At 40.5% G+C, this 27,592-nt stretch overlaps 1 protein-coding gene across 2 annotated transcripts; it reads left to right on the forward strand.

Annotated features, from left to right (window-relative positions):
• The first annotated feature begins 1,512 nt into the window (after positions 1 to 1,512).
• LOC121379613 (zinc finger protein 571-like) lies at positions 1,513 to 24,142 on the forward strand. Of its 2 annotated transcripts, none has more exons than XM_041508262.1 (6): positions 1,513 to 1,623; positions 3,904 to 4,329; positions 9,047 to 9,843; positions 11,480 to 11,631; positions 14,083 to 14,239; positions 22,160 to 24,142. In XM_041508262.1, the coding sequence occupies exons 1-6, from the start codon at positions 1,588 to 1,590 to the stop codon at positions 23,154 to 23,156; spliced, it is 2,565 nt and encodes an 854-aa protein (XP_041364196.1). In that variant the 5' UTR covers positions 1,513 to 1,587; the 3' UTR covers positions 23,157 to 24,142. The 2 variants fall into 2 exon arrangements, with proteins under 2 accessions (XP_041364196.1, XP_041364203.1); XM_041508269.1 differs by having other exon boundaries at positions 21,316 to 22,285.
• Positions 24,143 to 27,592: the final 3,450 nt, after the last annotated feature.

Raw genomic sequence — 27,592 nt, forward strand, 5'->3', positions numbered from 1 at the left:
TGAATGTAGCAGGATAGAATACATTGAAAAACCATTCCATTTGTTTGCTATCACTCGCCCTGCTGCACACATTACTGATTAACTAACAGATGAACTGTGTGTGGTATATGATTATTTATTCCTTGGTGGTATATGATTATTTATTCCTTGGTAGTATATGATTATTTATTCCTCGGTGATATATGATTATTTATTCCTTGTTTAACATACCGCTACTTCCTCCACTTCATATGGGATCTGGGTTTTTTTCTTTATTTACAATCAAAACTTCTCGAAACAGGGTTACAGGGTTGCATTGCTTTCCGCAAACTGCTATCAGTGCTGAGTAGCACTTTTTGGAGGTCTATACAGAACTGTCGACAGTAAAGTGTTTCTCACTTAGTGCTGAGCTTGTACAACAAGGTCCAGGTGACTGTCCGTTTTTGTGGACAAGGATCCTGGATTCTTGGTTTAGAGGGATTGGGTTAATCTAGACTAGTTATTATACTACACACAAAACCTGTTCATTGTTTGAAATGCATAAAATATTGTACATGTGATTTCTTTCTGTGATATTATGTAAATTATTATTAAAGTTAATCCTAATAGTACTGAATGTGTTGTTTATTTTGTTATACACAACAATGAAAAAGTTAAAAAGATTTTGTTTAATGACATCACTAAAGCTGTTGGATGTCAAACATTTGGTTATTCTGATACATTTTCCATTAGTAGCAAGGGATCTTTTATATACACAATCCCACAGACAGGATAGCACATACCACAGCCATTGATATACCAGTTGTGTTGCATTGGTTGCTCATCGTATATAGATTAAAATTTGAGGAGCCAGTTTTTAGACGAACAATTTAAATGGGATGCAGAGTATATTGGACTTCCTTCAAAACAAAACTTTTTGAGAGGTGACCAAGAAGTAAAGTTCAACAAGCCTAAAATTATTTATTCAATGAAGAGGTCCTTGGAAGTTTATTTTGTTTAACTAAAGCACATTGATACATTACTTATCAGCTACTCTGACACGTACCAGCAAGGGATCTTTTATATGCACTGCTATAGTCAGGGCAGCACACATTACATCCTTTGATATACCAGTCGTCGAGGGCACTGGTTGGAACGGGAAAAACAACCAGGCAATGGATTCATCAAGGGTGTTCGATCATAGGATCTAAGCACTTCGCGCGAGTGCTCCACCGACGTAGCTTGATGCTGTCCCAGAGATGCTAACGAAGCCCAATGGAACTTGGCTGAGGGGAGGCGACGTGGGGAAGGGGAGGTAGAAAATGTATGGGGTTTTTTTTCCATACTTAAACAGAGATAAAAATCTGACTTGTACCCCTGCTCCCCCACAAGATAATGTACCCTACCCACCAGAGATTGTGCCCACACGGCCCTGCTAACGTGTGCAGTATTTTTGAAGAAAAAACCAGAAGGGAAAATAAACGAGAAAAAAAAGACGCCAATGAATTCCCCCTGACACGGATGTGGAACGTTCGACCGGAGGCTCCACACGATCTATCCGCCATGACTGCCCATGAACGACAGAAACTGAAATGAAATAAGTTACTGGGATCGCACTTCGCCTGTCAGATGGATGACAACAACCTTTCAGCCTTTCTTGAGAAGGTTTGTATACCACCGACTAGTAGAACCAGTTGGTTTCCATCGAAGTTGAGTTCGGGGACAGCGAGAAGAAGTCTTCGTCGCTTGGCCCGTAAATGGCGTGATTACACGACCCTCACTCACTGACGCTGTTACCAACTACGTGTGTTTGTGTTAACACAGTCGGTGGTCACAGCTTTTTAATCAAACGTTGGTTATTGTTTTGTATTAGATTGCGGATGGTCGTGGTTTACAAATACCTAGAACCACTATTTTTCTGTGTGATCTCTTGAGTCATTGCCTTGCCATCATTCTGTATCTGTCATAATTTCTGCCATCTCTCTCTCTTTCTCTCCATCTGTCTCACTTTTTCTCTCTCCATCACTCTTTTTCTCTTCTCTATCTCTCCATGGTCTCCCTCTCTCCTCGCTGTCTCTCCATACTAGTATCTCCATCTGTGGCTGCTCTCTCTCTCTCTCTCTCTCTCTCTCTCTCTCTCTCTCTCTCTCTCTCTCTCTCTCTCTCTCTCTCTCTCTCTCTCCCCCCCATCTTTTCATCTAGTCATCATTCGTCTATCTCTTGTCTCCAGACTGTTCCTCTCTCATTGGGCCCAGTGCTAAAGCACTCGCTTGATGCGCGATCCGTTTGGGATCGATCCCCGTTGATGGGCCCATTGTGCTCTTTCTTGTTCCAGCCAGTGCACCACAACTGGTATATCAAAGGCCGTGGTATGTGCTATCCTGTCTGTGGGATGGTGCATATAAAAGATCCCTTGATGCTAATTGAAAAGAGTAGCCCATGAAGTGGCAGCGGGTTTCTTCTCAATATCTGTGTGGTCCTTAACCATATAACTGTAAATAAAATGTGTTGAGTGCATCGTTAAATAAAACTGTTCCTTTCCTCACTGGGGCAGATCTAGCTCAAATGGGTCTGGCCTGAAGTCCCTTGGTCGAAGTGAAACCCTTCAGCAGTCCAATGTCGTCCCCCCCCCCCCCCGTCTCATCCAGAGCCTACATGAAAGGTCATATAATCTGTGCTGTCTGTGAATTGCTATTGTCCTAAGGCCACATTGTACTTGGTATATTTGTAATCATAGTGGTGGGATATTGCTCAGTGGGTTGAGTGCTCGCTCGAGGTGCTTCTGTTGCAGGATTGGACCACCTGTGTGGATCCATTTAACTGATTGTTTTTTCTCTCATTCCAACCAATGCACCACAACTGGTCAAAGGCCATGGTATACATGTACTTTCCTGTCTGTGGGAAAGTGCATATAAAAGATCCCTTACTGCATTTGGAAAAATGTTGCGGATTTCCTTGGATGACTACACATGTCAGAATTACTAAATGTTTGACATTAAATACTAGCCATTGATAATAAGTGTGCTCTAGTGGTGTCGTTAAATAAAACAAACATGTAATGACTAATTTATAGCTGAAGAAATTTGTAAAAATATAAACCAAGTTATATATATATATCTATATATATTATCATGTGTAGGCCTATTTAGTTGTTTTAGTCTATAAACAATGTCAAACTATTTATCTTCTTTTACTTTAAATATTTAACAAAACAAATTTTCTTTGAAAGGCCATGGATTGATGGAAGTATTAAAAATACATGGATTGATGGAAGTATTAAAAATACATGGATTGATGGAAGTATTGAAAATACATGGATTGATGGAAGTATTGAAAATACATGGATTGATGGAAGTATTAAAAATACATGGATTGATGGAAGTATTAAAAATACATGTACTGGTGTTTGTTTGGTTGAAGAGCACATCAGTCATTGTTATTATCCTACAACCACCAAACTATTGACACAATATGATGACAGATAAAGCAAAGTCATATCCTGTTACTAGCAGCTAGGATATGACTTTTGACGTCAATCATGTGACGTCATACGCATAACTACATTACAAAATCGCTCATTTGACCTCTATAGGTCATCATCATACAATGTGGCTGAAATAACAGAAATAATAGCATTTCCCCTTAATTTTTATGGTCTGCAGGATAAATATAATAACACGTTAATGACGTCGGATGTAGATCTACTTTATCCTGTTAATTAAGACCGAATGAGAAATTTCGCTCGGCAGAGCCATGCACGTAGAATTTCCCATTCTTACCTCACAGGATAAATCAGAGATCCAATGTGATTAACTCATTATTCTTTGTATATATATATATATTATATTTATTCCTCCCTGATGTCATCCCCATTGTGAATTCTCTGAAACAGGATTTCTGTTTGTTTCCACACGTAACAAGTATTTAATACATTTCTATCCACAGGTTAATGGGGTAGAAACTGCGTTCACACTTCTTGTTTGCAGTGAAAGAGAATGTGCAGTTACCTCTCTGGAAACTCTTCTGAACAAGTTGAAATGCCTTTTAAAAGTTAAAGAGTTGACAAATAACAAACAGAAATGTATCAAATCTGAACATGGCGAAGAAGAGAATAACAAAACGTCGACTGAGTTGGACACCAGACCGAGGAAACGGAGATCGAATCGAACAGCATGTTCACAGACATCAAAACAGACAACACGATCAAAGATTCCAAAATTGGCGCCAAAGGAAAAAGAGAATAAAATCAAAGAAGAGATTTCTGTCCAGGATTCAAGCAATGCTAGAACGAGAAAGAAGCGAAACAGCTTGCAGAAGAATAATCTTGTTTCCATAGCAACCAGACGTAGTGGAAGAGGAACTAAGAAAAAGGTTAGATATTCACTTATATGCATGTATTACTCATGTACACCTGTAAGCCTTGCAGTTAAGAAAATGTCTACAGCAAAAAAACACAACATGAAAAACAAAATCAAATATAGTCGACAGCGAAAAAAGTGCTATGCATGGACCATTAAAAACTCCACAGTAATTTCCAAGGTATTGCCAATTGCAGGGGTTGCACCTCCTTCTGGTCACCTCTGTATTGCAACCACCTATGTTAAAGAGATTCAGTCAGACTTGTTCCAATATGCCACATGTATAAAGTAGCCAGTTTGCAATTTTTTAAATTCTTCAAATATATTTTTAAAGATTAATTAACCTGTTTTAAACAATCACCTTAGGCATTAAAAAAAATGTGTGTTTCCGGTTTCCCGACCTAAACTAATTTTATGGAATGACCTAGATGTTTTTTAAAGCAAAAAACACAAAAACAAACATTTAAATTATAAAAAAAATCATGATCCCTAATTTTTTGCGATCAATGAACTACATGTAGATTCCTTGGCCGATTACGATTTCTTGGTTTGATTCGATTTATAAAAAAAAAAAGAGAAAAAAAAGTTTTAATTTTTTTTATCAAGGATAAAACCTGAAACATATTTGTTTAGGCCGTAAATTTTATGAGGTCATTTTTTAATACTCAGTTAGCTGGCTGCTTAAAGGAGCTCAGTCACGGATTTAGTGGGCCTTGTTTCTCTAAATATGCATTATAAATGGAAATTACATTCATTTGGAATACCAAACCTAGTTACTGTATGATCCAAAACATTTTAATTGAACTACGATCGAGGGAATTCCAAGACATGCTTCATTTTAAAAAATTTGGAAGTCTTGTTGTAAAAAGTCATAAAAATACGGAAAAACAAACTCGTAGTGATGAGGCTATATATATGACAACTGTATAATGTATTTGTGGATTTTATATAAACGATCGCCATGTATAGAAACTTGGCAAATGAGGGCCGGCTATATACATGTACATGGCAAATATATTATTTTATGACGAAAATAACCGCGAATACACTGAACATGAACTCGCCATTTATTATTATTATTATTATTATTAGGTGCATGTGCAAATTATTTTGACTGGTTCGCAAAGTGGTATTTCGGTTTTAATGTATAGCGTAAAAAAACAGTGTACTGTTGCATGTTTTGTCGTCCAAAGGTTGGCTAATTATTACTTAACCCAGTTGAATCCAGTTCTATGTGCAGGGACAACTTCAGCCAGCCGTTTGTGCGTGTTAATCTTGCATTTTTATAGACAAAACTCCTCCAGATAAAACACTGCCCCTCCACCCCTTAAAGGTAGTAGTAGGCTAATAATAATAATAGTAGTAGTAGTAGTACGTCGCGGTGGGGTGGGGTGGGTGGGGGCGGTTGTTACAGAAACATTACATAAATTTAGAGGGGGACCCAATAGTGGTCTAAGCTTTACTAGTAGCCGATAAAAAAAAATGTATTTTAAGTTTTATTGGCCGTTGCAATTTTGAGCATTTGAAATGTGACTAAATACAGCAAAATAACCTTTTAGTCATATTTATTTACGGTAAAATTAACTTTTTTACAAAATTAAGTAAGCAGCCTCAAAATTGCAATCAGTGAAAAATTATTAAGTTCAAGCCCTGTTGTTAGTTTGTGTACTGTCCGTAGTTAGTTTCTCTTTCAGTTAATCTACCTCAGCCGCTGATAATTTGTAATTGTTATTTTTATTTATTTATTCATCATCATCATCATCATCATCATTGTTATTGTTTTTGTTATTGTTTGTTATTGTTATTGTTATTATTGTTTGTTATTGTTATTGTTATTATTATTATTTATTTATTATTTATTTATTACAGTTAATTTTTTGTTAGTACTGTAGGGACAATATGACGCTATTCATATATCTATGGAAAACGTACACAATCCGCTAAATTCATATACAACCCCACCCCCGTCCCCTTTTCAGAATATGCACTGTTCGTACAGTACTTACTATGTATTCCTCCTGTTCCAGATGGTTCGGTAATATGGATCAGTCAAATACATGTACTTATTTACCGCCTATATACATTTTTGCTGTAAATATAGCCAGCCCTCGTTAGTGGAGGCAGTAGACATGGCCTTCGTATATATATAGTCACATCGTATATAAACACCGTCTAGTTCAGAGTATTCTTTAAAAATGTAACAATTCCTTTCCCAAGTCAGCTGTTATGGCATATTTTGTATAATAATGAATTTGACAAGGTGGAAAATGACGGTGTTTGTGATCCAGATGTTTAGAGTTTTTCGCGTACGACTAACGATAAATTTACCTATAGATGCAAAGGCCTAACTAGTCAGGATTGTCGACGTTTAACATGCTTCTGTTACTAAAATAAATTAATGTATAAGCTTAATATCATTCAGTACATGTTTTTATTAATTTTTAATAACTTATTTTTATTATTTTTTTTTCTTTCTATTTACCCTACGTCGCAGAGGATGGTCAAGCATTCTCGTTACACAAGCTTGTTAAATCGTGTTGGCACTGCGGCTATTCGGGGAATGCCTGCCACGTGACTCAAAATAATACGTCACACCTCTGCTCTCCAAATAGCCGTTATTTTTCTCAGAATTATGGACCGTACCCATAATTCAAATTTAAAAAAAAATAAAATATCAATAATAAGTGTGATATGGTGGTTATGTAGATGGTTCAATAAAGTACTTTTAGGTACAAATCAAATGTATATATTGTCATATAATATTTTGTTGGGTCAGTAATTAGGTCAACCATCCGTGACAGAGCGCGTTTCACTCAGCCCTAATAAGATGTCACTAAATTTAGATTTGCACAAGCAGTCCATCTCTGAAGAGGGTGGGATGTAGCCCAATGGTAAAGTTGTCACCTTGTGCAGTGTTGGCCTAGGATCGATTCCCATTGGTGGCCCATTGAGCTATGTGGTACATGTATGTGCTATCTTGTCTGTGGGATGGTGTAATACATATAAAAAATCCCTTTGTAATGAATTTTTTTTGCAGGTTTCCTCTCTAATGTTGTATATCAAATTACCAAATGTTTGACATCCAATAATCGATGATTCAGGGCTCGAACTTAAGAATTTATCACCCACAGCAATTAAAAAATAAATTGCCGTCGGTGAAAGGGCCCACCGACGGCAATTTTGAGTTTGACTGGCAGGTTATTTTTCTGTATGTAGGCTACATGTAGTCAAATTTCTTGAATTTATGTCAATAAACTTCAATAAACAAGAATTTATTATAAATGGAATCATGCACAGACTAAATATAGTTCCGTTGTATGGTACAAACTAAATACCAATTAACTCCCAACCAGGACCCAAACATCTGTGTTAAATACTGGCAGATAATGTTCATACACGTTTATACATTATAAGTTCGAGCCCTGTGATTAATAAATCAGTGTGCTCTAGCTAAAAAACCCAAAAACCCATTTGTTTGGTTCTTATCTTCTAACTGTAGCACAGTGGTAGAATACTCCCGTAAACTGATAGACTCTCGTAAACTGTGGTAGACTCGTAACCTGCATAGTAGACTCTCATAAACGGTAGACTCGTAAACTGGTAGACTCTCGTAAAATGTGGTAGACTCTGAAACTGGTATACTCATAACTTCTGGTAGACTCTCGGAAACTGGTAGACTCATAAATTGTGGTAGACTCGGAAACTGTGGTACTCGAAAACAATGGTAGACTCGAAAAGAGTGTTAGACTTGTAAACTGTGGTAGGCCTATTAATCACCCTCTGTGGAACTGAGTTTCTTCCCCTAACAACCAGGATGTGCTGTCCTGTCTGGGGGTCAGTGGGCACATAAAAGATGCCTTGCTGCTGCTTTCTTTTAATGTATGGAAGCGTCAGGTTATTCTCTTGTGGAGACTAAGTGTCAAGATGACAGTATGTTAAACAGCAATAGTCTGAAATGTGCTGGGATGTCCTGTCCTATCATCTAATGCAATTTTAATTAACTTCTACAGAGAAGCCAACTGTTTTATGGCCCGGCCACTTTTAATACTCATGCAGTAATGACAATTTGAGTATTAAATGAAGTTTTGCACTGTGATATTGCAGACTTTATTATATATATATATATATGTATGTATGTATGTATCTATCTATCTATCTATCTATCTTTATCTATCTATCTATCTATCTATCTATCTAGCTATCTAGCTATCTATATATATATATAAACTTCACAGTTGGTACAACGTGTGTGTGTGTGTATATATTGTATATACCGTAAAATGCTTGCCTGAGGTTATTTGATCATAGGATCAAACTCCGTCAGTGAACCCATTTTGATTGGAGTTTTTCCCATCCTAACCAGTGCCACACAACTGGTATATCAAAAGTTGTGGTATGTGCTGTCTTGTCCATGGGGAAGTGCATTAAAAGATCCCTTGCTAGCAATGAAAACAATGTAGAGGGTTAAATTCCTCGAATGAATGAATGAATCAATTAATTAATGAGTTAATTAATTAATTAATTAATCAATTAATAAATGTTTAACAACACGAAAACTCCATGAATGTACAGTACATGTTAGAATTATTGAGTGCTTTACATACAATAGCCAACGATTAATAAATATTGTACTCTAGTGGTATTGTCAAACAAACTAACTTTTCTGAAAGATTGACAAGTTGAAATCCAATTATTTCCTCCATCTAACTACACGTGTATGTATTTTGTAGGCTGTGGCGGATGTTGATTCGGTAACTCATGAAGACCAGAGTGGTATAAATGACACAGTTGATTCTGAAATTGATGAAAATGACGTTGATCACCATCCACTAGAAAACAGTACAACACCAGTGCTAGAAAACAGAGTTACGAGTTCTCGGTCTCGAGGTGCAAGCAGCCAGAGACGTTTATCAAGACACCTTGTTAACAATAGTAAAGACACTGATGAGTTATCGTTAGAAGAAACCAGAACGTCCACAACTAACAAGAGAGTTCACAAGTGCAAAAAATGTGGTGAATCTTTCACAAGCAACCATTTGATGAAGTCTCATTTTCGTGTTCACGGCTTGAGTTCACTGGCGTGTCGGTTTTGCCGGAAGGTGATGATGAACGAAGTGGCACTACTGCACCACAAGTGTGCGGAAACTCGCAGGAAGAGGACGTGCAGGATCTGTGGGGACACTCGTCAGTTCGAGACGTTTTCTGATCTCCGCGAACACATGAGGATGGAACACGACAAACTATCGACGCCTGGTGACGCTATTCACACGTGTTCGTACTGCCCCCGGACGTTCAGTCGGAAGGTTGCCTTGTTCATGCACCTCAAAGTTCACGCGGGAAACCAGTTTGTGTGTTTGAAGTGCGGGCTGTTCCTGGAGGATAAAGATGCCTACGCTAGCCACATGACGGAGCATTACGCCGATGCCCAGTTCCGCTGTCAGATCTGCAAGTCGTCGTTCCGACAGCAGCGGTTGTACTACAGCCACATGGATAACCACCAGAAATACGACTGCAAAGATTGTTCGAGGTTAATTTTACGTATTGTTCGAGGTTAATTGTACATAGTGTTTGAGATTAATTTTACACATCATTAGAGGTTACATAGTTCGAGGTTAATTTTATACATTGTTTAAGGTTAGTTTTACGTGTTGTTTGAGGTTAATTTTACACATTGTTTGAGGGTAGTTTTATATGTTCGAGGTTAATTTTACAATGTTAATTTTACATGTCATTTGAGGTTAATTTTACACATTGAGGTTACTTTTAAGTTTTATACATCACAGGTTAATTTTACACAACTGTTCACGGTTAATTTTACTCAAATGTTTGAGGTTAATTTTACACATTTTTTCGAGGTTAATTTTACACATTATTCGAGGTTAATTTTACACATTGTTCGAAGTTAATTTTACACATTGTTCGAGGTTAATTTTACACATTGTTCGAAGTTAATTTTACACATTGTCCGAGGTTAATTTTACACATTGTTGAAGGTAAATTTTACACATTGTCAGAGGTTAATTTTATATTGTTCAAGGTTAATTTTACACATTGTCAGAGGTTAATTTTACGTGTTGTTTGAGGTTAATTTTACACATTGTTTGAGATTAATTTTACACATCATTAGAGGTTACATAGTTCGAGGTTAATTTTACACATTGTTTAAGGTTAATTTTACGTGTTGTTTGAGGTTAATTTTACACATTGTTTGAGGGTAGTTTTATATGTTCGAGGTTAATTTTACAATGTTAATTTTACATGTCATTTGAGGTTAATTTTACACATTGAGGTTACTTTTAAGTTTTATACATCACAGGTTAATTTTACACAACTGTTCACGGTTAATTTTACTCAAATGTTTGAGGTTAATTTTACACATTTTTTCGAGGTTAATTTTACACATTATTCGAGGTTAATTTTACACATTATTCGAGGTTAATTTTACACATTGTTCGAAGTTAATTTTACACATTGTTCGAGGTTAATTTTACACATTGTTCGAAGTTAATTTTACACATTGTCCGAGGTTAATTTTACACATTGTTGAAGGTAAATTTTACACATTGTCAGAGGTTAATTTTATATTGTTCAAGGTTAATTTTACACATTGTTTGTTGTTAATTTTACACATTGTCCGAGGTTAATTTTACACCTTGTTGAAGGTTAATTTTACACATTGTCAGAGGTTAATTTTATATTGTTCAAGGTTAATTTTACACATTGTTTGTTGTTAATTTTACACATTGTCCGAGGTTAATTTTACACCTTGTTGAAGGTTAATTTTACACATTGTTGAAGGTTAATTTTACACGTTGTCAGAGTTTAATTTTATATTGTTGAAGGTTAATTTTACACATTATTCGATGTTAATTTTACACATTGTTTGTTGTAAATTTTACACATTGTCAGAGGTTAATTTTACACATTGTCCGAGGTTAATTTTACACGTTGTCCGAGGTTAATTTTATATTGTTTAAGGTTAACTTTACGTTTCAGTTGAGATTAATTTTATACAATTTAGTTTTTTCATTTTTGGCCAAAGATATATAGTACATTCAGGGAATATTTTGTTTTAAACATTTTGATTATCGAGGAATCAGTTTTTTTCTCAATCCCAATTGAAGTAGTTTTAGCATGTGATTGATGTTTCGTCTTCTTGCCAGACCCTTCACCTGTTGGAGAGACTTGCGCAGGCATCGGAAGATTGAACACGGAGAGAAATACGAAGCCAAGTTGAAGAGTTACGAATGTGAGGACTGTCACCGGAAGTTTCTCAAGGAGAACCAGCTTGAAATACATCGCAGAATACACACAGGTAATGAACAGCATTTTAAGGACGGCGTGGGGGACGTAGCCCACTGGTAAAGTGCTCGCTTGATACGCGGTCGGTCTGGGATCGATCCACATTGATGGGCCCATTGTGTTATTTCTCGCTCTAGCCAGTGCAACACGACTGGTATATCAAAGGCCATGGTATGTGCTATCCTGTCTTTGAGATGATGCATATATAAAAGATCCGTTGCTACTATACATTTATTTCAGAATGACCACATATAGTTTTCCGGACTTTGTTTTCGCAGTGCCTCAAGATATTGAGCTGAAAGTTTGTATATAACTTTATCATGTACTGGCCCAGATGAAGGTTGACTTTTACGGTGATATACCCATTTGTGACAGAGAACTCTCCGAATGTTTGTATATAACTTTATCATGTACTGGCCCAGATGAAGGTTGACTTTTACGGTGATATACCCATTTGTGACAGAGAACTCTCCGAATGTTTGTATATAACTTTATCATGTACTGGCCCAGATGAAGGTTGACTTTTACAGTGATATACCCATTTGTGACAGAGAACTCTCCGAATGTTTGTATATAACTTTATCATGTACTGGCCCAGATGAAGGTTGACTTTTATGGTGATATACCCATTTGTGACGGAGAACTCTCCGAATGTTTGTATATAACTTTATCATGTACTGGCCCAGATGAAGGTTGACTTTTACAGTGATATACCCATTTGTGACGGAGAACTCTCCGAATGTTTGTATATAACTTTATCATGTACTGGCCCAGATGAAGGTTGACTTTTACGGTGATATACCCATTTGTGACAGAGAACTCTCCGAATGTTTGTATATAACTTTATCATGTACTGGCCCAGATGAAGGTTGACTTTTACGGTGATATACCCATTTGTGACAGAGAACTCTCCGAATGTTTGTATATAACTTTATCATGTACTGGCCCAGATCAAGGTTGACTTTTACGGTGATATACCCATTTGTGACAGAGAACTCTCCGAATGTTTGTATATAACTTTATCATGTACTGGCCCAGATCAAGGTTGACTTTTATGGTGATATACCCATTTGTGACAGAGAACTCTCCGAATGTTTGTATATAACTTTATCATGTACTGGCCCAGATGAAGGTTGACTTTTACGGTGATATACCCATTTGTGACAGAGAACTCTCCGAATGTTTGTATATAACTTTATCATGTACTGGCCCAGATGAAGGTTGACTTTTACGGTGATATACCCATTTGTGACAGAGAACTCTCCGAATGTTTGTATATAACTTTATCATGTACTGGCCCAGATGAAGGTTGACTTTTACGGTGATATACCCATTTGTGACAGAGAACTCTCCGAATGTTTGTATATAACTTTATCATGTACTGGCCCAGATGAAGGTTGACTTTTACGGTGATATACCCATTTGTGACAGAGAACTCTCCGAATGTTTGTATATAACTTTATCATGTACTGGCCCAGATGAAGGTTGACTTTTACGGTGATATACCCATTTGTGACAGAGAACTCTCCGAATGTTTGTATATAACTTTATCATGTACTGGCCCAGATGAAGGTTGACTTTTACGGTGATATACCCATTTGTGACAGAGAACTCTCCGAATGTTTTTATATAACTTTATCATGTACTGGCCCAGATGAAGGTTGACTTTTATGGTGATATACCCATTTGTGACAGAGAACTCTCCGAATGTTTGTATATAACTTTATCATGTACTGGCCCAGATGAAGGTTGACTTTTATGGTGATATACCCATTTGTGACAGAGAACTCTCCGAATGTTTGGATATAACTTTATCATGTACTGGCCCAGATGAAGGTTGACTTTTATGGTGATATACCCATTTGTGACAGAGAACTCTCCGAATGTTTGTATATAACTTTATCATGTACTGGCCCAGATGAAGGTTGACTTTTATGGTGATATACCCATTTGTGACAGAGAACTCTCCGAATGTTTGTATATAACTTTATCATGTACTGGCCCAGATCAAGGTTGACTTTTATGGTGATATACCCATTTGTGACAGAGAACTCTCCGAATGTTTGTTTAGCCAAGGATTGTCTGTTATTTCTTTTACATTCATCGGGGTAAGGTTTTTAAAAAAAACATGTTAAAAAAACCTTGTTAATTGGCAGAGCCATGTATATTATACTCATAAAATTTGCAATGTTCTTTTTTCTTCATACCCAGATTAATCTTAAACCCCCCCAGACAATCCTTATAATTAAATTTGAAACACTTATTAATGAAAATGAACACATGGGTTGGGTCTAGACTGGCGAGCAGTTAAATCATTCTCCCTTGAAAATCTATTGGAAAAAAAGAGAGATAAAATGTGCTTGAGCAGTCAGGAGTTTCGACCATTGAAACCCTCCCCTGCACGTGGGCCTGTAATGAATGTAACGAAAATTTTATTAATGTTTTTTAAACTTTGTTTCCCCAGGAGAGCGTCCTCTACAGTGTTCTCTGTGTCAGCTGTTCTTCCGGACGCAGAAGGCGCTGCACAAACACAAGCAGACGTACAAACACTCCCTGCTGGCCGGAGACACCGTCAAGGAGCGCAAGTATCTCTGTTCACAGTGCGGCAAGGCTTATTTCAGGTCAGGGCTCGTTACGTAAACATGTAACTACTTCTCGTGCGTCACGTTTCCCCTATGTCATTCTTTCTCTGTGTCACTTCTCATGCGTGACTTTGCATGCGTCACAATTTCCCCATGTCACTCTTTATGTATGTCACTTTTTGTGCGTCACTTCGCATGCATCATTATTTCCCCATGTCACTCTTTATGTATGTCACTTTTTGTGCGTCACTTCGCATGCATCATTATTTCCCCATGTCACTCTTTATGTATGTCACTTTTTTTGCGTCACTTCGCATGCATCATTATTTCCCTATTTCACCCTTTATGTATGTCACTTTTTGTGCGTCACTTCGCATGCATCATTATTTCCCTATTTCACTCTTTATGTATGTCACTTTTTGTGCGTCACTTCGCATGCATCATTATTTCCCTATTTCACTCTTTATGTATGTCACGTTTTGTGCGTCACTTCGCATGCATCATTATTTCCCTATTTCACTCTTTATGTATGTCACTTTTTGTGTGTCACTTCGCATGCATCATTATTTCCCCATGTCACTCTTTATGTATGTCACTTTTTTTGCGTCACTTCGCATGCATCATTATTTCCCTATTTCACCCTTTATGTATGTCACTTTTTGTGCGTCACTTCGCATGCATCATTATTTCCCTATTTCACTCTTTATGTATGTCACTTTTTTTACGTCACTTCGCATGCATCATTATTTCCCTATTTCACTCTTTATGTATGTCACTTTTTGTGCGTCACTTCGCATGCATCATTATTTCCCTATTTCACTCTTTATGTATGTCACTTTTTGTGCGTCACTTCGCATGCATCATTATTTCCCTATTTCACTCTTTATGTATGTCACTTTTTGTGTGTCACTTCGCATGCATCATTATTTCCCCATGTCACTCTTTATGTATGTCACTTTTTTTGCGTCACTTCGCATGCATCATTATTTCCCTATTTCACCCTTTATGTATGTCACTTTTTGTGCGTCACTTCGCATGCATCATTATTTCCCTATTTCACTCTTTATGTATGTCACTTTTTTTACGTCACTTCGCATGCATCATTATTTCCCTATTTCACTCTTTATGTATGTCACTTTTTGTGCGTCACTTCGCATGCATAATTATTTCCCTATTTCACTCTTTATGTATGTCACTTTTTGTGCGTCACTTCGCATGCATCATTATTTCCCTATTTCACTCTTTATGTATGTCACTTTTTGTGCGTCACTTCGCATGCATCATTTCCCCATGTCACTCTTTATGTATGTCACTTTTTGTGCGTCATTATTTCCCCATGTCACTCTTTCCAAATGGGTGGTGGGATCTAGCTCAGTCATAAGAGTGCTTGTCTGAAGTGCTTGGGTCGAAGGATCAAACTCACTGCAGGGCTCGAACTTAACGGCGACACCAGTGGCAATTTCCTTCGTTGAGATATAAATTGCTGTATATAGTGTGCATCACCGATGGCACTTTTGTGCTGTCAGTAAAGTTCCTTAACAGTGGCAAAATATATACACCTGGTGTACATTATCTGCCAATATTTAACATTTGCACATTTAATGTATGTCTACAATACAACAAAATAGCCTTTCAGTTATGTTTATTTGCTGCAAATGTCACTTTAAAAAAAATTGCCATAGGCAGACTCAAAATTGCCGTTGGTGGGCCGTTTGACTCATGGCAATTCTTTTAAAAATTGTTGTGGGAGACAACTTCTTAAGTTCAAGCCTTGCACATGGTGGACCCATTCTCTTATTGTAATTTTTTTCATTGCCTAACCAGTGCCCCACAACTGGTATATCAAAGGTCGTGGTATATGCTGTCCTGTCTGTGGGAAAGTGCATATAAAAGATCCCTTGCTGCTAATAAAAAAAATGTAGCAGGTTTCCTCTGAAAACTGAGTGAAAGTTACCAAATGTCTGACAACATCAACCGATGATTAATTAAATAATGTTCTCCAGTGGATACCGGCCTCGGTGGAGTCGTGGTTAGGCCATCGATCTACAGGCTGGTAGGTAGTGGGTTCGGATCCCAGTCGAGGCATGGGATTTTTAATCCAGGTACCGACTCCAAACCCTGAGTGAGTGCTCAGCAAGGCTCAATGGGTAGGTGTAAACCACTTGCACTGACCAGTGATCCATAACTGGTTCCAACAAAGGCCATGGTTTGTGCTATCCTGCCTGTGGGAAGCGCAAATAAAAGATCCCTTGCTGCTAATCGGAAAGAGTAGCCCATGTAGTGGCGACAGTGGGTTTCCTCTCAAACTCTGTTTGGTCCTTAACCATATGTCTGATGCCATATAACCGTAAATAAAATGTGTTGAGTGCGTCGTTAAATAAAACATTTCTTTCTTTCTTTCTTTTTTCTCCAGTGGTGTCGTCGGTAACTGATGACTACATGTCACAATTACCCCATGTTTGCATGGGTTCTAGAATTTAAAAAACTATTCACTTGCCACGGAGCCATTGGATTTGAAAATTCGCCGCCATGGTGAAAAATCTACTTGCACAATTTTAACTGTTGATAAAACAAAAAAACACCAGTAAATTAAAATAATTAAATTTTTAATGTACATTTTGCATCATCAATTTGTCAATTTACACAACAGATAGGCTCATTAGGCATACTTTATGGTTTGTTTAGAAAAACGTGCAAACAATTTTCATCACATTAAAATTATAAAATAATTGTTTCCACTAAAACCACCTAAGTTATAAAAAATAATCCATGTTAACTATTACAACAATACATAACAGCATTAAAAACAAATGAATATATTATCACTTATAAATGAGTATTTATTTATTTATCAATGGGAACTCCTGCCCCCACCCACCCCAAAACCCCCCAAAAAGAAACAAGAGACAAGAAACTTTATTAGCATAAAGTGTAAATGTATTACTGGCACACACACACACACACACACACACACACACACACACACACACACACACACACACCCACCACCACCACCACCACCACCATCATAACACACCACCACCACCACACACACACACCACAAAAAGGAAAATGGCACTTTTGTTTTTTCAATGTTTACACTTTATAACTTGAATAAAGTTACATCAGTAGGTATATTGATGTCATGGACCGGTCAAAGACTACTGGTGATCAACTATTTGTTAGTAAAATATTACATGTGACAGCAAATTGAAAGAAGTGATTTGTAGATGTTTCTCTTGTTTTTGTATGATCGTAACATTGTAGATTTAAAAAATGTTTTGACTACTTGCCATTGGGATCGCACAAAATTTTTTTTAGTGGCCCAAATAAAAAACCCACTGGCCTTGTGCATCGGACCACCGTATTCTAGAACCTCTGCGTTGGACATCCAATAGCCGATGAGGGGTGGAACGTAGACCACCGTATTCTAGAACCTCTGCGTTGGACATCCAATAGCCGATGAGGGGTGGAACGTAGACCACCGTATTCTAGAACCTCTGCGTTGGACATCCAATAGCCGATGAGGGGTGGAACGTAGACCACCGTATTCTAGAACCTCTGCGTTGGACATCCAATAGCCGATGAGGGGTGGAACGTAGACCACCGTATTCTAGAACCTCTGCGTTGGACATCCAATAGCCGATGAGGGGTGGAACGTAGACCACCGTATTCTAGAACCTCTGCGTTTGGACATCCAATAGCCGATGAGGGGTGGAACGTAGACCACCGTATTCTAGAACCTCTGCGTTGGACATCCAATAGCCGATGAGGGGTGGAACGTAGACCACCGTATTCTAGAACCTCTGCGTTGGACATCCAATAGCCGATGAGGGGTGGAACGTAGACCACCGTATTCTAGAACCTCTGCGTTGGACATCCAATAGCCGATGAGGGGTGGAACGTAGACCACCGTATTCTAGAACCTCTGCGTTGGACATCCAATAGCCGATGAGGGGTGGAACGTAGACCACCGTATTCTAGAACCTCTGCGTTGGACATCCAATAGCCGATGAGGGGTGGAACGTAGACCACCGTATTCTAGAACCTCTGCGTTGGACATCCAATAGCCGATGAGGGGTGGAACGTAGACCACCGTATTCTAGAACCTCTGCGTTGGACATCCAATAGCCGATGAGGGGTGGAACGTAGACCACCGTATTCTAGAACCTCTGCGTTCGACATCCAATAGCCGATGAGGGGTGGAACGTAGACCACCGTATTCTAGAACCTCTGCGTTCGACATCCAATAGCCGATGAGGGTTGGAACGTAGCCCAGTGGTAAAGCACTCACTTGATGCGAGGTCGGTTTGGGATCGATTCCCATCGGTGAGCCCATTGAGCTATTTCTCACTCCAGCCAATGTATCACGACTGGTATATCAAAGGCTGTGGTATCCTGTCTATTGAATGGTGCATATAAAAGATCCCCTGCTGCTAATAGAAAAGTCCATGAAAGAAATGTTTTATTTAACGACACACTCAACACATTTTATTTATGGTTATATGGTGTCAGACATATGGTTAAGGACCACACAGAGTTTGAGAGGAAACCTGCTGTCACCACTACATGGACTACTCTCAAAAAGTCCATGAAGTGGCGACAGCTGATTTCCTCTCTCAATATCTATACTCTTCAAAAGAAGAAACGCAAAACCACATTGTCGTAACATTTGGAGAATTGATTTAATTATTGAATGGTGAGTCCGATAATTACCAAATGTTGCAGGATTGTTCACAATTCACTCTAGTCCATTGTGAGTAAGTGATAGGACACACCACCAAGGTCAAGGTCATCTGGAGTCAATACCGGGTGTGGCCTCCGCGTGTGTTGACAACTGCCTGGCACCGCCTGCCCATTGAAGCAACCAGAGTACGGATGACGTCCCGGGGGATGGTGGCCCACTCGGCCTGCAAGGCTGCTGCCAGCTCGGGCAGGGTCTGGGGCTGTGGTTGTCGCTGTCGGAGGCGTCGGTCCAACTCGTCCCATAGATGCTCAATTGGGTTCAAATCCGGTGATATCGATGGCCAAGGAAGGACATTAATGTTGTTGTTCTGTAGGAAAGCTGTTGTGAGACGTGCTGTGTGAGGCCTGGCGTTGTCATGTTGGAACACTGCGTTGGCGTTGGCCATAACTTGAACGATGTGTGGCCGGAGGATCTGGTCAATGTAGCCCTGTGCATTCAGGTTGCCCTGCACATGGACCAGGTCAGTTCTGCCAGTGTGTGAGATGGCTGCCCACACCATGACACTACCCCCGCCGAATCTGTCCACTTCCTGCATGCAGTTTGCCGCATAACGTTCACCACGACGCCTATACACGCGACATCTTCCATCATGACGTCGGAGCAGAAATCGGGACTCGTCACTGAACCACACCTGTCTCCATCGCAGTTGAGGCCATTGTCGATGAATCTGGCACCACTGCAGTCGGAGTCGACGGTGTTGTAGTGTTAAGATGACACCTCGAACTGGACGTCTGGCACGAATTCCTACCTCACGTAGGCGGTTCCGTACGGTCTGGTCGGATATCCTGCGCAAACCTGGTATTGCTGCGGCTGTGGAGGTGGCAGTAGTCAATCGTTCCCAAAGGTGGCGTACCCGGATGTAGCGGTCCTGCCCGGGGGTAGTGACCCGTGGTCGACCGGATCTAGGGAGGTCACGTGTTGATCCATGTTGCTGGTAACGGTCCCACAGTCTGGAGATGGTGCTTGGGGACACATGGAATGCCCTGGCAACGGCCGTTCTGGATTCACCTGCGTCTAGTCGGCCGATGGCATTGTTTCTCTGCGGTTCACTGAGACGTGGCATGTCCTGGATTGTCAACTGTCGGCCAGATACAGAGGCCAGGCAAGCGAACACCCTGCACTTTTATACTGTCGGTGTTCATGTTGCACGTGCAGACAACGCACGTGCAGTGGTGACATGGTTTGCACGTGGCTGCGTTTTTGCGAATATTCACATTTTGGAACTTTATTGTACAGTAGCTGCGTTTTATCGAATGTAACCGTAGGAATGTGTTTGGGACATGCAATGACCTTATATTCACAAAGCATGAACCGGTAGGAAACATAAAATCGGAGTTATAACCCATTTGTACCCTTTTGCGTTTCTTTTTTTGAAGAGTATATTTGGTCTTTAACCATTTGTCCAACGCCATATAACCGTAAATGAAATGTGTTGAGTGCGTCGTTAAATAAAACATTTCCTTCCTTCCAATAGCCGATGATTAATAAATTAATGTGATCTAGTGGTGTCGTTAAACAAGACAACGTTTAATGGAAGATTTTAGTGTTTCAACCATGGATGCATGGTTCCATGTTAATACTTGTGTCGACAAGTAAATTCTTCCAACAACTTGTCTGATTGGTCAGGTCATCTGAAAATCAAAGTAAATATTATACTCTTCCATCAGAAATGCATGTAAGTGTATATATGGGTGGGACAAGTAGAAATGGAGAGGCTCTTGTCATATAGCACATGTGGATGTTATAGAGCCCTACAAATGTAGAAAGGGGTACTGGGGGTACTCATTAATTCCCCAAACCATTGCCGTATGTTACAGAGTCTTTAGGCCAAATTTATGAAGCATGTTTTTGTTAAATGCAGGTATTTAAGCATTGTAGATGTATGTACATGTAGTTAAAATCATGTGTAAGATATAAACAGACATATTTGAGTGTGACAAGTAGAAACAGAGATGTTCGTGTCCTACAGCACACGTGGATGTTAACAGTGGATGTAGAGCTTTGTGAATGTAGAAACGGGTGATGGTGCTGGGAGTACTCATTAACTCCCCAGTCTTCCACCTTATGTTATAGTGTCCTCCTGTCTAGCTTCCAAAAAGCAGGCCCTACAGCAACATTAGAAACAGCTCCTGCAGCACACGTGGTTGCTAAGAGTTAATGTAGAGCTCTGTGAATGTAGGAAGGGGTGAAGGACAAAATTAATAATGTCCTTTGTGTCTTAATTTCCAGAATGCAGGCCCTGCAGAGGCACTTGAAGCAGCTGCTACAGTATATGCCAATGTTAACAGTTATTGTAGAGCTCTATGAATGTAGGAAAGGGTGCTGGGGGTACTCATTGTGTTAAAATGTCCTTGTTTCTATGTTCCAGAAAGCAGGCCCTGCAGAGACACTTGAAGCAGCTGCTACAGTATATGTCAATGTTAAAAGAGTTAATGTACAGTTGTATGAATGTAGGAAGGTGTGCTGGGGGTACTCATTATGTTAAAATGTCCTTGTTTCTATGTTCCAGAAAGCAGGCCCTGCAGAGACACTTGAAGCAGCTGCTACAGTATATGTCAATGTTAAAAGAGTTAATGTACAGTTGTATGAATGTAGGAAGGTGTGCTGGGGGTACTCATTATGTTAAAATGTCCTTGTTTCTATGTTCCAGAAAGCAGGCCCTGCAGAGACACTTGAAGCAGCTGCTACAGTATATGTCAATGTTAAAAGAGTTAATGTACAGTTGTATGAATGTAGGAAGGTGTGCTGGGGGTACTCATTATGTTAAAATGTCCTTGTTTCTATGTTCCAGAAAGCAGGCCCTGCAGAGACACTTGAAGCAGCTGCTACAGTATATGTCAATGTTAAAAGAGTTAATGTACAGTTGTATGAATGTAGGAAGGTGTGCTGGGGGTACTCATTATGTTAAAATGTCCTTGTTTCTATGTTCCAGAAAGCAGGCCCTGCAGAGACACTTGAAGCAGCTGCTACAGTATATGTCAATGTTAAAAGAGTTAATGTACAGTTGTATGAATGTAGGAAGGTGTGCTGGGGGTACTCATTATGTTAAAATGTCCTTGTTTCTATGTTCCAGAAAGCAGGCCCTGCAGAGACACTTGAAGCAGCTGCTACAGTATATGTCAATGTTAAGAGTTAATGTACAGTTGTATGAATGTAGGAAGGTGTGCTGGGGGTACTCATTATGTTAAAATGTCCTTGTTTCTATGTTCCAGAAAGCAGGCCCTGCAGAGACACTTGAAGCAGCACACTGGTGAGAAGAACTTCAACTGCGGTCACTGTGGCTACCGGTGCCACGAGGTGAACAACCTGAAGCGACACATTGCCCTCCACTTCGAGGCTGAGCGTAAGTTCATCTGCGAGGTGTGCGGTGCGGCGTTCCATGCCAAGAAGACGCTGGAGATGCACCACCGCTACAAGCACAGCGAGGAGCGCGCCCATTGCTGCCCCGAGTGCCCGCTGTCCTTCAAGGCGAGGAATGCGCTCAAGCGCCACATCAAGGTCCATGAACGCAACAAGGACCACCGGTGCTGGTGCGGCGCCGCCTTCAACCGCCTCTACAACCTGCGCAGACACCTGCGGTCCGTGCACAACGATGACAGCACCCTCCCCCCAGTCAGGAAGGTGGAGGTTCTCGATGCGGACTCCGCGATCAAGGTCCCATACGGCGAGAAGTCGAAGCCGGCGCCGAAGATCAGAGTGAACAAGATGAAGAAGGCTGAGGACCACCAAGTTTGTCCTGAGCTGCCCAAACCTTTACAGGACGAGACTCTTGTGTGTCTGGCGTCGTCCACCTTGTCCACCAACATCACTGCTGCACCTCCTCAAAATCCGATGGTGATTCCGATGACCCACGAAGACCAACAGGAGCAGCAGCAGCAACACCAGCAACAGCAGCAAGAACAGCAGCAGCAGCAGCAGAACCTGATGGTGTACGATCACATGACAGCACCCCCAGCGGTGGTCGCGTACCAGCCTGCCATGGCCGACCCGGCGAGACTGGATGCGTTTGACAGCCGGGTGCAGAATGTGGCCCAGGACTACTACAACAACGCCAACATGCTGATGGGCATGAACCTGGAGCATGCGCAGAACGACTACAACAACCCGTTCATGTACATTCAGAACATCCTGCTCCCCTCCGTTGCCATGGCAGGGCTGCTCGATCTATCGCAGGGACACCAGGGGGGTGGAACGGGTGGTAAACAGTGATAGCATGCTGGTCCCCACCGTCACAATGGCATGTCTGTTGGACCTCTCACAGGGACACCAGGGGGTGGGGGTGGGACAGTAAACAGTGATAGCATGTTGGTCCCCTCCCAATGGTAGATCTGCTGGACCTCTCACAGGGGGTGGGGGTGGTGGTAAACGGTGATAACGTGCTGGACCCCTCCATCGCAATGACAGGTCTGCTCGATCTATCGCAGGGTCACCAAGGGGGTGGGATGGGTGGTAAATAGTAATAACATGCTGGCACCCTCCGTCGCCATGGCAGGTCTGCTGGATCTATCGCCGGGACACCAGGGGGGTGGAACGGGTAGTAAACAGTGATAACATCCTGCTCCCATCCGTCACCATGGCAGGTCTGCTGGACTTCTCACAGGGACACTGGGGGTGAGGTGGTGGTGGGACAGTAAACAGTGATAGCATGCTGCTCCCCTCCGACACGATGGCAGGTCTGCTCGATCTGTCACAGGTACACCAGGGGGGTGGGACAGGTGGTAAACAGTGATAGCATGCTGGTCCTCTCGATCATGATGGCAGGTCTACTCAACTCTTACAGGTACACCAGGGGGGTGGGACAGGTGATAAACAGTGATGGCATGCTGCTCCCCTCCGTCACGATGGCAGGTCTGCTGGACCTCTGACAGGGACACCAGGGGGTTGGGACGGGTGGTAAACGGTGATAACATCCTGCTACCCTCCGTCACGATGGCAGGTTTACTCAACACTTACAGGTACACCATGGGGGGGGGGGACAGGTGGTAAACGGTGATAATCTTGAAAGGGGAGTCAAACTAAACACCAGTTATTGTTGGCTGAACATGATACAGCATGATATGATTTTAAACTAAAATGAAATGTATTTATTTACTAGTGCTTGTTCCTGTGTTAATGATTACTCAACCTGAAATGATTTGCATTGAGCACAATTGTACACAGCCATAATATAACATTTATCACTGTTTTGATTACTACCTTGTACATTGAGTTATATTTATATCATAGTATTTACAAATGCCTTGTGAAGATGTATTATATACTTATACAGACATATATTTTGGTCATAATTCGTATACTTTTTTATGTTGTTGGGCTTTTCCGTCAGCAGCCAAGTACAATTTGTGAAACCTATACACCAGAGCCCCATTTCGCAAAGCAATCTAAGCACTACTTTATGCACTTGGTATGTAGCCCAGTGGTAAAGCAATCTAAGCACTACTTTATGCACTTGGTATGTAGCCCAGTGGTAAAGCAATCTAAGCACTACTTGATGCACTTGGTATTTAGCCCAGTGGTAAAGCAGTCTAAGCACTACTTTATGCACTTGGTATGTAGCCCAGTGGTAAAGCAATCTAAGCACTACTTGATGCACTTGGTATTTAGCCCAGTGGTAAAGCAATCTAAGCACTACTTTATGCACTTGGTATGTAGCCCAGTGGTAAAGCAGTCTAAGCACTACTTGATGCACTTGGTATGTAGCCCAGTGGTAAAGCAATCTAAGCACTACTTGATGCACTTGGTATTTAGCCCAGTGGTAAAGCAATCTAAGCACTACTTTATGCACTTGGTATGTAGCCCAGTGGTAAAGCAGTCTAAGCACTACTTGATGCACTTGGTATGTAGCCCAGTGGTAAAGCAATCTAAGCACTACTTTATGCACTTGGTATGTAGCCCAGTGGTAAAGCAGTCTAAGCACTACTTGATGCATGCGGTATGTAGCCCAGTGGTAAAGCAATCTAAGCACTACTTGATGCACTTGGTATGTAGCCCAGTGGTAAAGCAATCTAAGCACTACTTCATGCACTTGGTATGTAGCCCAGTGGTAAAGCAGTCTAAGCACTACTTGATGCATGCGGTATGTAGCCCAGTGGTAAAGCAGTCTAAGCACTACTTGATGCATGCGGTATGTAGCCCAGTGGTAAAGCAATCTAAGCACTACTTTATGCACTTGGTATGTAGCCCAGTGGTAAAGCAATCTAAGCACTACTTTATGCACTTGGTATGTAGCCCAGTGGTAAAGCAATCTAAGCACTACTTTATGCACTTGGTATGTAGCCCAGTGGTAAAGCAGTCTAAGCACTACTTGATGCATGCGGTATGTAGCCCAGTGGTAAAGCAATCTAAGCACTACTTTATGCACTTGGTATGTAGCCCAGTGGTAAAGCAATCTAAGCACTACTTCATGCACTTGGTATGTAGCCCAGTGGTAAAGCGTTCGCCTGATGCATGGTCGTTCTAGCAACAATTCCAGTTGTTGGGCCCATTGGGCTATTTATTGTTCCAGCCAGTGCACCATGATTGATATATCAAAGGCCGTGGTATGTGTTATCCTATCTGTGTGATGGAGCACATAAAATATCCCTTGCTACTAATGGAAATTTGTAGCGGGTTTTCTTTCTAAAACTATATGTCCTTGATAAATAAATGAATGTACTCTAGTGGTGTCGTTAAATAAAAACAAACTTTAACTGTATCCCCTCTACGACTATAAAATGTCAGAATTACAAAATGTTTGACATCCAATAGGTGATGATAAGGAAGGAGCTGTTTTATTTAACGACGCACTCGATACATTTTATTTACAGTTGTATGGCGTCGGACATAATAGTTAAGGACCACACAGATACAGAGATAAGAAACCCATGCCGCCACTTCATGGGCTACTCTTTTCGATTAGCAGCAAGGTTTTTTTTATATGCATCATACCACAGACAGGATAGTACATACCACGGCCTTTGTTATATCAGTTGTGGAGCACTGGCTAGAACGAGAAATAGCCCAATGGGACTACCGACGGTAATCGATCCTAAACCGACCACGCATCAAGCGAGCGCTCTACCACCGGGCTACGTCCCACCCCCTTCCCCCAAGTGATGTTAAACAAAACTCTTTTTGTTATGAACTTGATATGATCTGAACGCCAAGGTCGCTTCGTGTAAAGGGGCCCTGGAAATGAATTTAGCACCACCGAACTTTTATTGCTACCAAAGGTTTATTTATTTATTAAGAGACAGGTGAACAGAGAATGTGCCTAGACAGACGTGCTTGAACCTTCATTGGGTGTAAGCACGTGCAACACTGTTGACTGATGGAAGGGATATACAGTCACTAACTGTTCACCAAATCAATGGAGCTGCACCAGTGGACGTGCAATGTGCTTCTCCAAGATTCATGTGAAATGGTAGCTGAAAAATAACATTGTATGAATCCCGACAGCACCCACATTCAGCTAAGCTTCGGCAAACTCCGGACAGCAGAATTCTAAGTTCGCCGACCTATATCGTGACGTTGCGTCACATGATCGCCCACTCAGCCATTTCGTCTGTACTAGACGGAATCGCCCAGTGGGCGATCACGTGATCTACGTCACGAAATGGGTCACCGAGCTTCGTAATTCTTGCGACGGAGTGTCACGAAGCGTACCTGAATGGGGGTGCTGTCCGATTTCTTTCTGTACTATGTGTATTAGTGATTAATATGTGGATTTTTTTTAATCAGTTAACTCTAAAATGATCGATGTAAAGGTATTTGGCGTCAAATATAGGATTGTTGTGGTATTAGAGCGGATATCTTTGCCAACTTTTTGGTTGTCGGGAATTGCCAAAAAAAAGACATAGCTTGGTCTCTGACTGTAATGAGAGCGTATTTATGTCCAAATGTCCGTCTAGCTCTCTTACAGTCCGAGTACTCGGGCTAAGCCACACCAAGCAGAAAAACGTCCGCTAGACTGGTTTATGTGTTTCGCAGTAAACCAAATGGCCATGTCAGGAACTAATCAAATAGCGAACGTTGGCGACACGTTAAGCTGTATCCTAACCGGCCGCGAGCGGTGCTAGCGATTATTTTAGAAATCATTTTAGACATATTATATGTCACGCAGCACGGGTGTGATTAGGATGCGACAATTGAAATCAACGATTTCTAAAATAATCGCTCGCGTCCGGTTAGGATACAGCTTTAGCTGGATGAACTTGGGACAGTTTTCACTCTCACTTCCTGTCAATGTCCTCTGCACAACGGAGAACATTAAAATTCATTGTTTTGTATCCAAGCAATGGTCATAATTACTTGCGAAGTATCATACCTTATGTTCAAAACTGAGGGGTGCTTGATTAGTTCCAGGTGTATCTAAACTCTGGGACCATGTCCCTCCTTACTACGCACTTTTTTGTTTTATCATCTCCGTATCAATACTGAGTAGTAATGGCAGTTCTATATTAAACCATAATAGGATTCTAGCCTGTGGTGCTACATTTAAGCTTTTATAAATTGGTGATTTCATTGAATTGGAGCTTTTTAAAATATTCTCTTTAGCATGTTTAACAGCTTATTGTATTAATTAAATATTTATATTGATTAAGTTGCACATTGTTGTATGTATTGGTACATAGTTCATGTCTATATAATATATTATGAATATTCAT

This window comes from Gigantopelta aegis, chromosome 2, assembly GCF_016097555.1.
Source record: "Gigantopelta aegis isolate Gae_Host chromosome 2, Gae_host_genome, whole genome shotgun sequence".
NCBI classification, from domain to species: domain Eukaryota; kingdom Metazoa; phylum Mollusca; class Gastropoda; order Neomphalida; family Peltospiridae; genus Gigantopelta; species Gigantopelta aegis.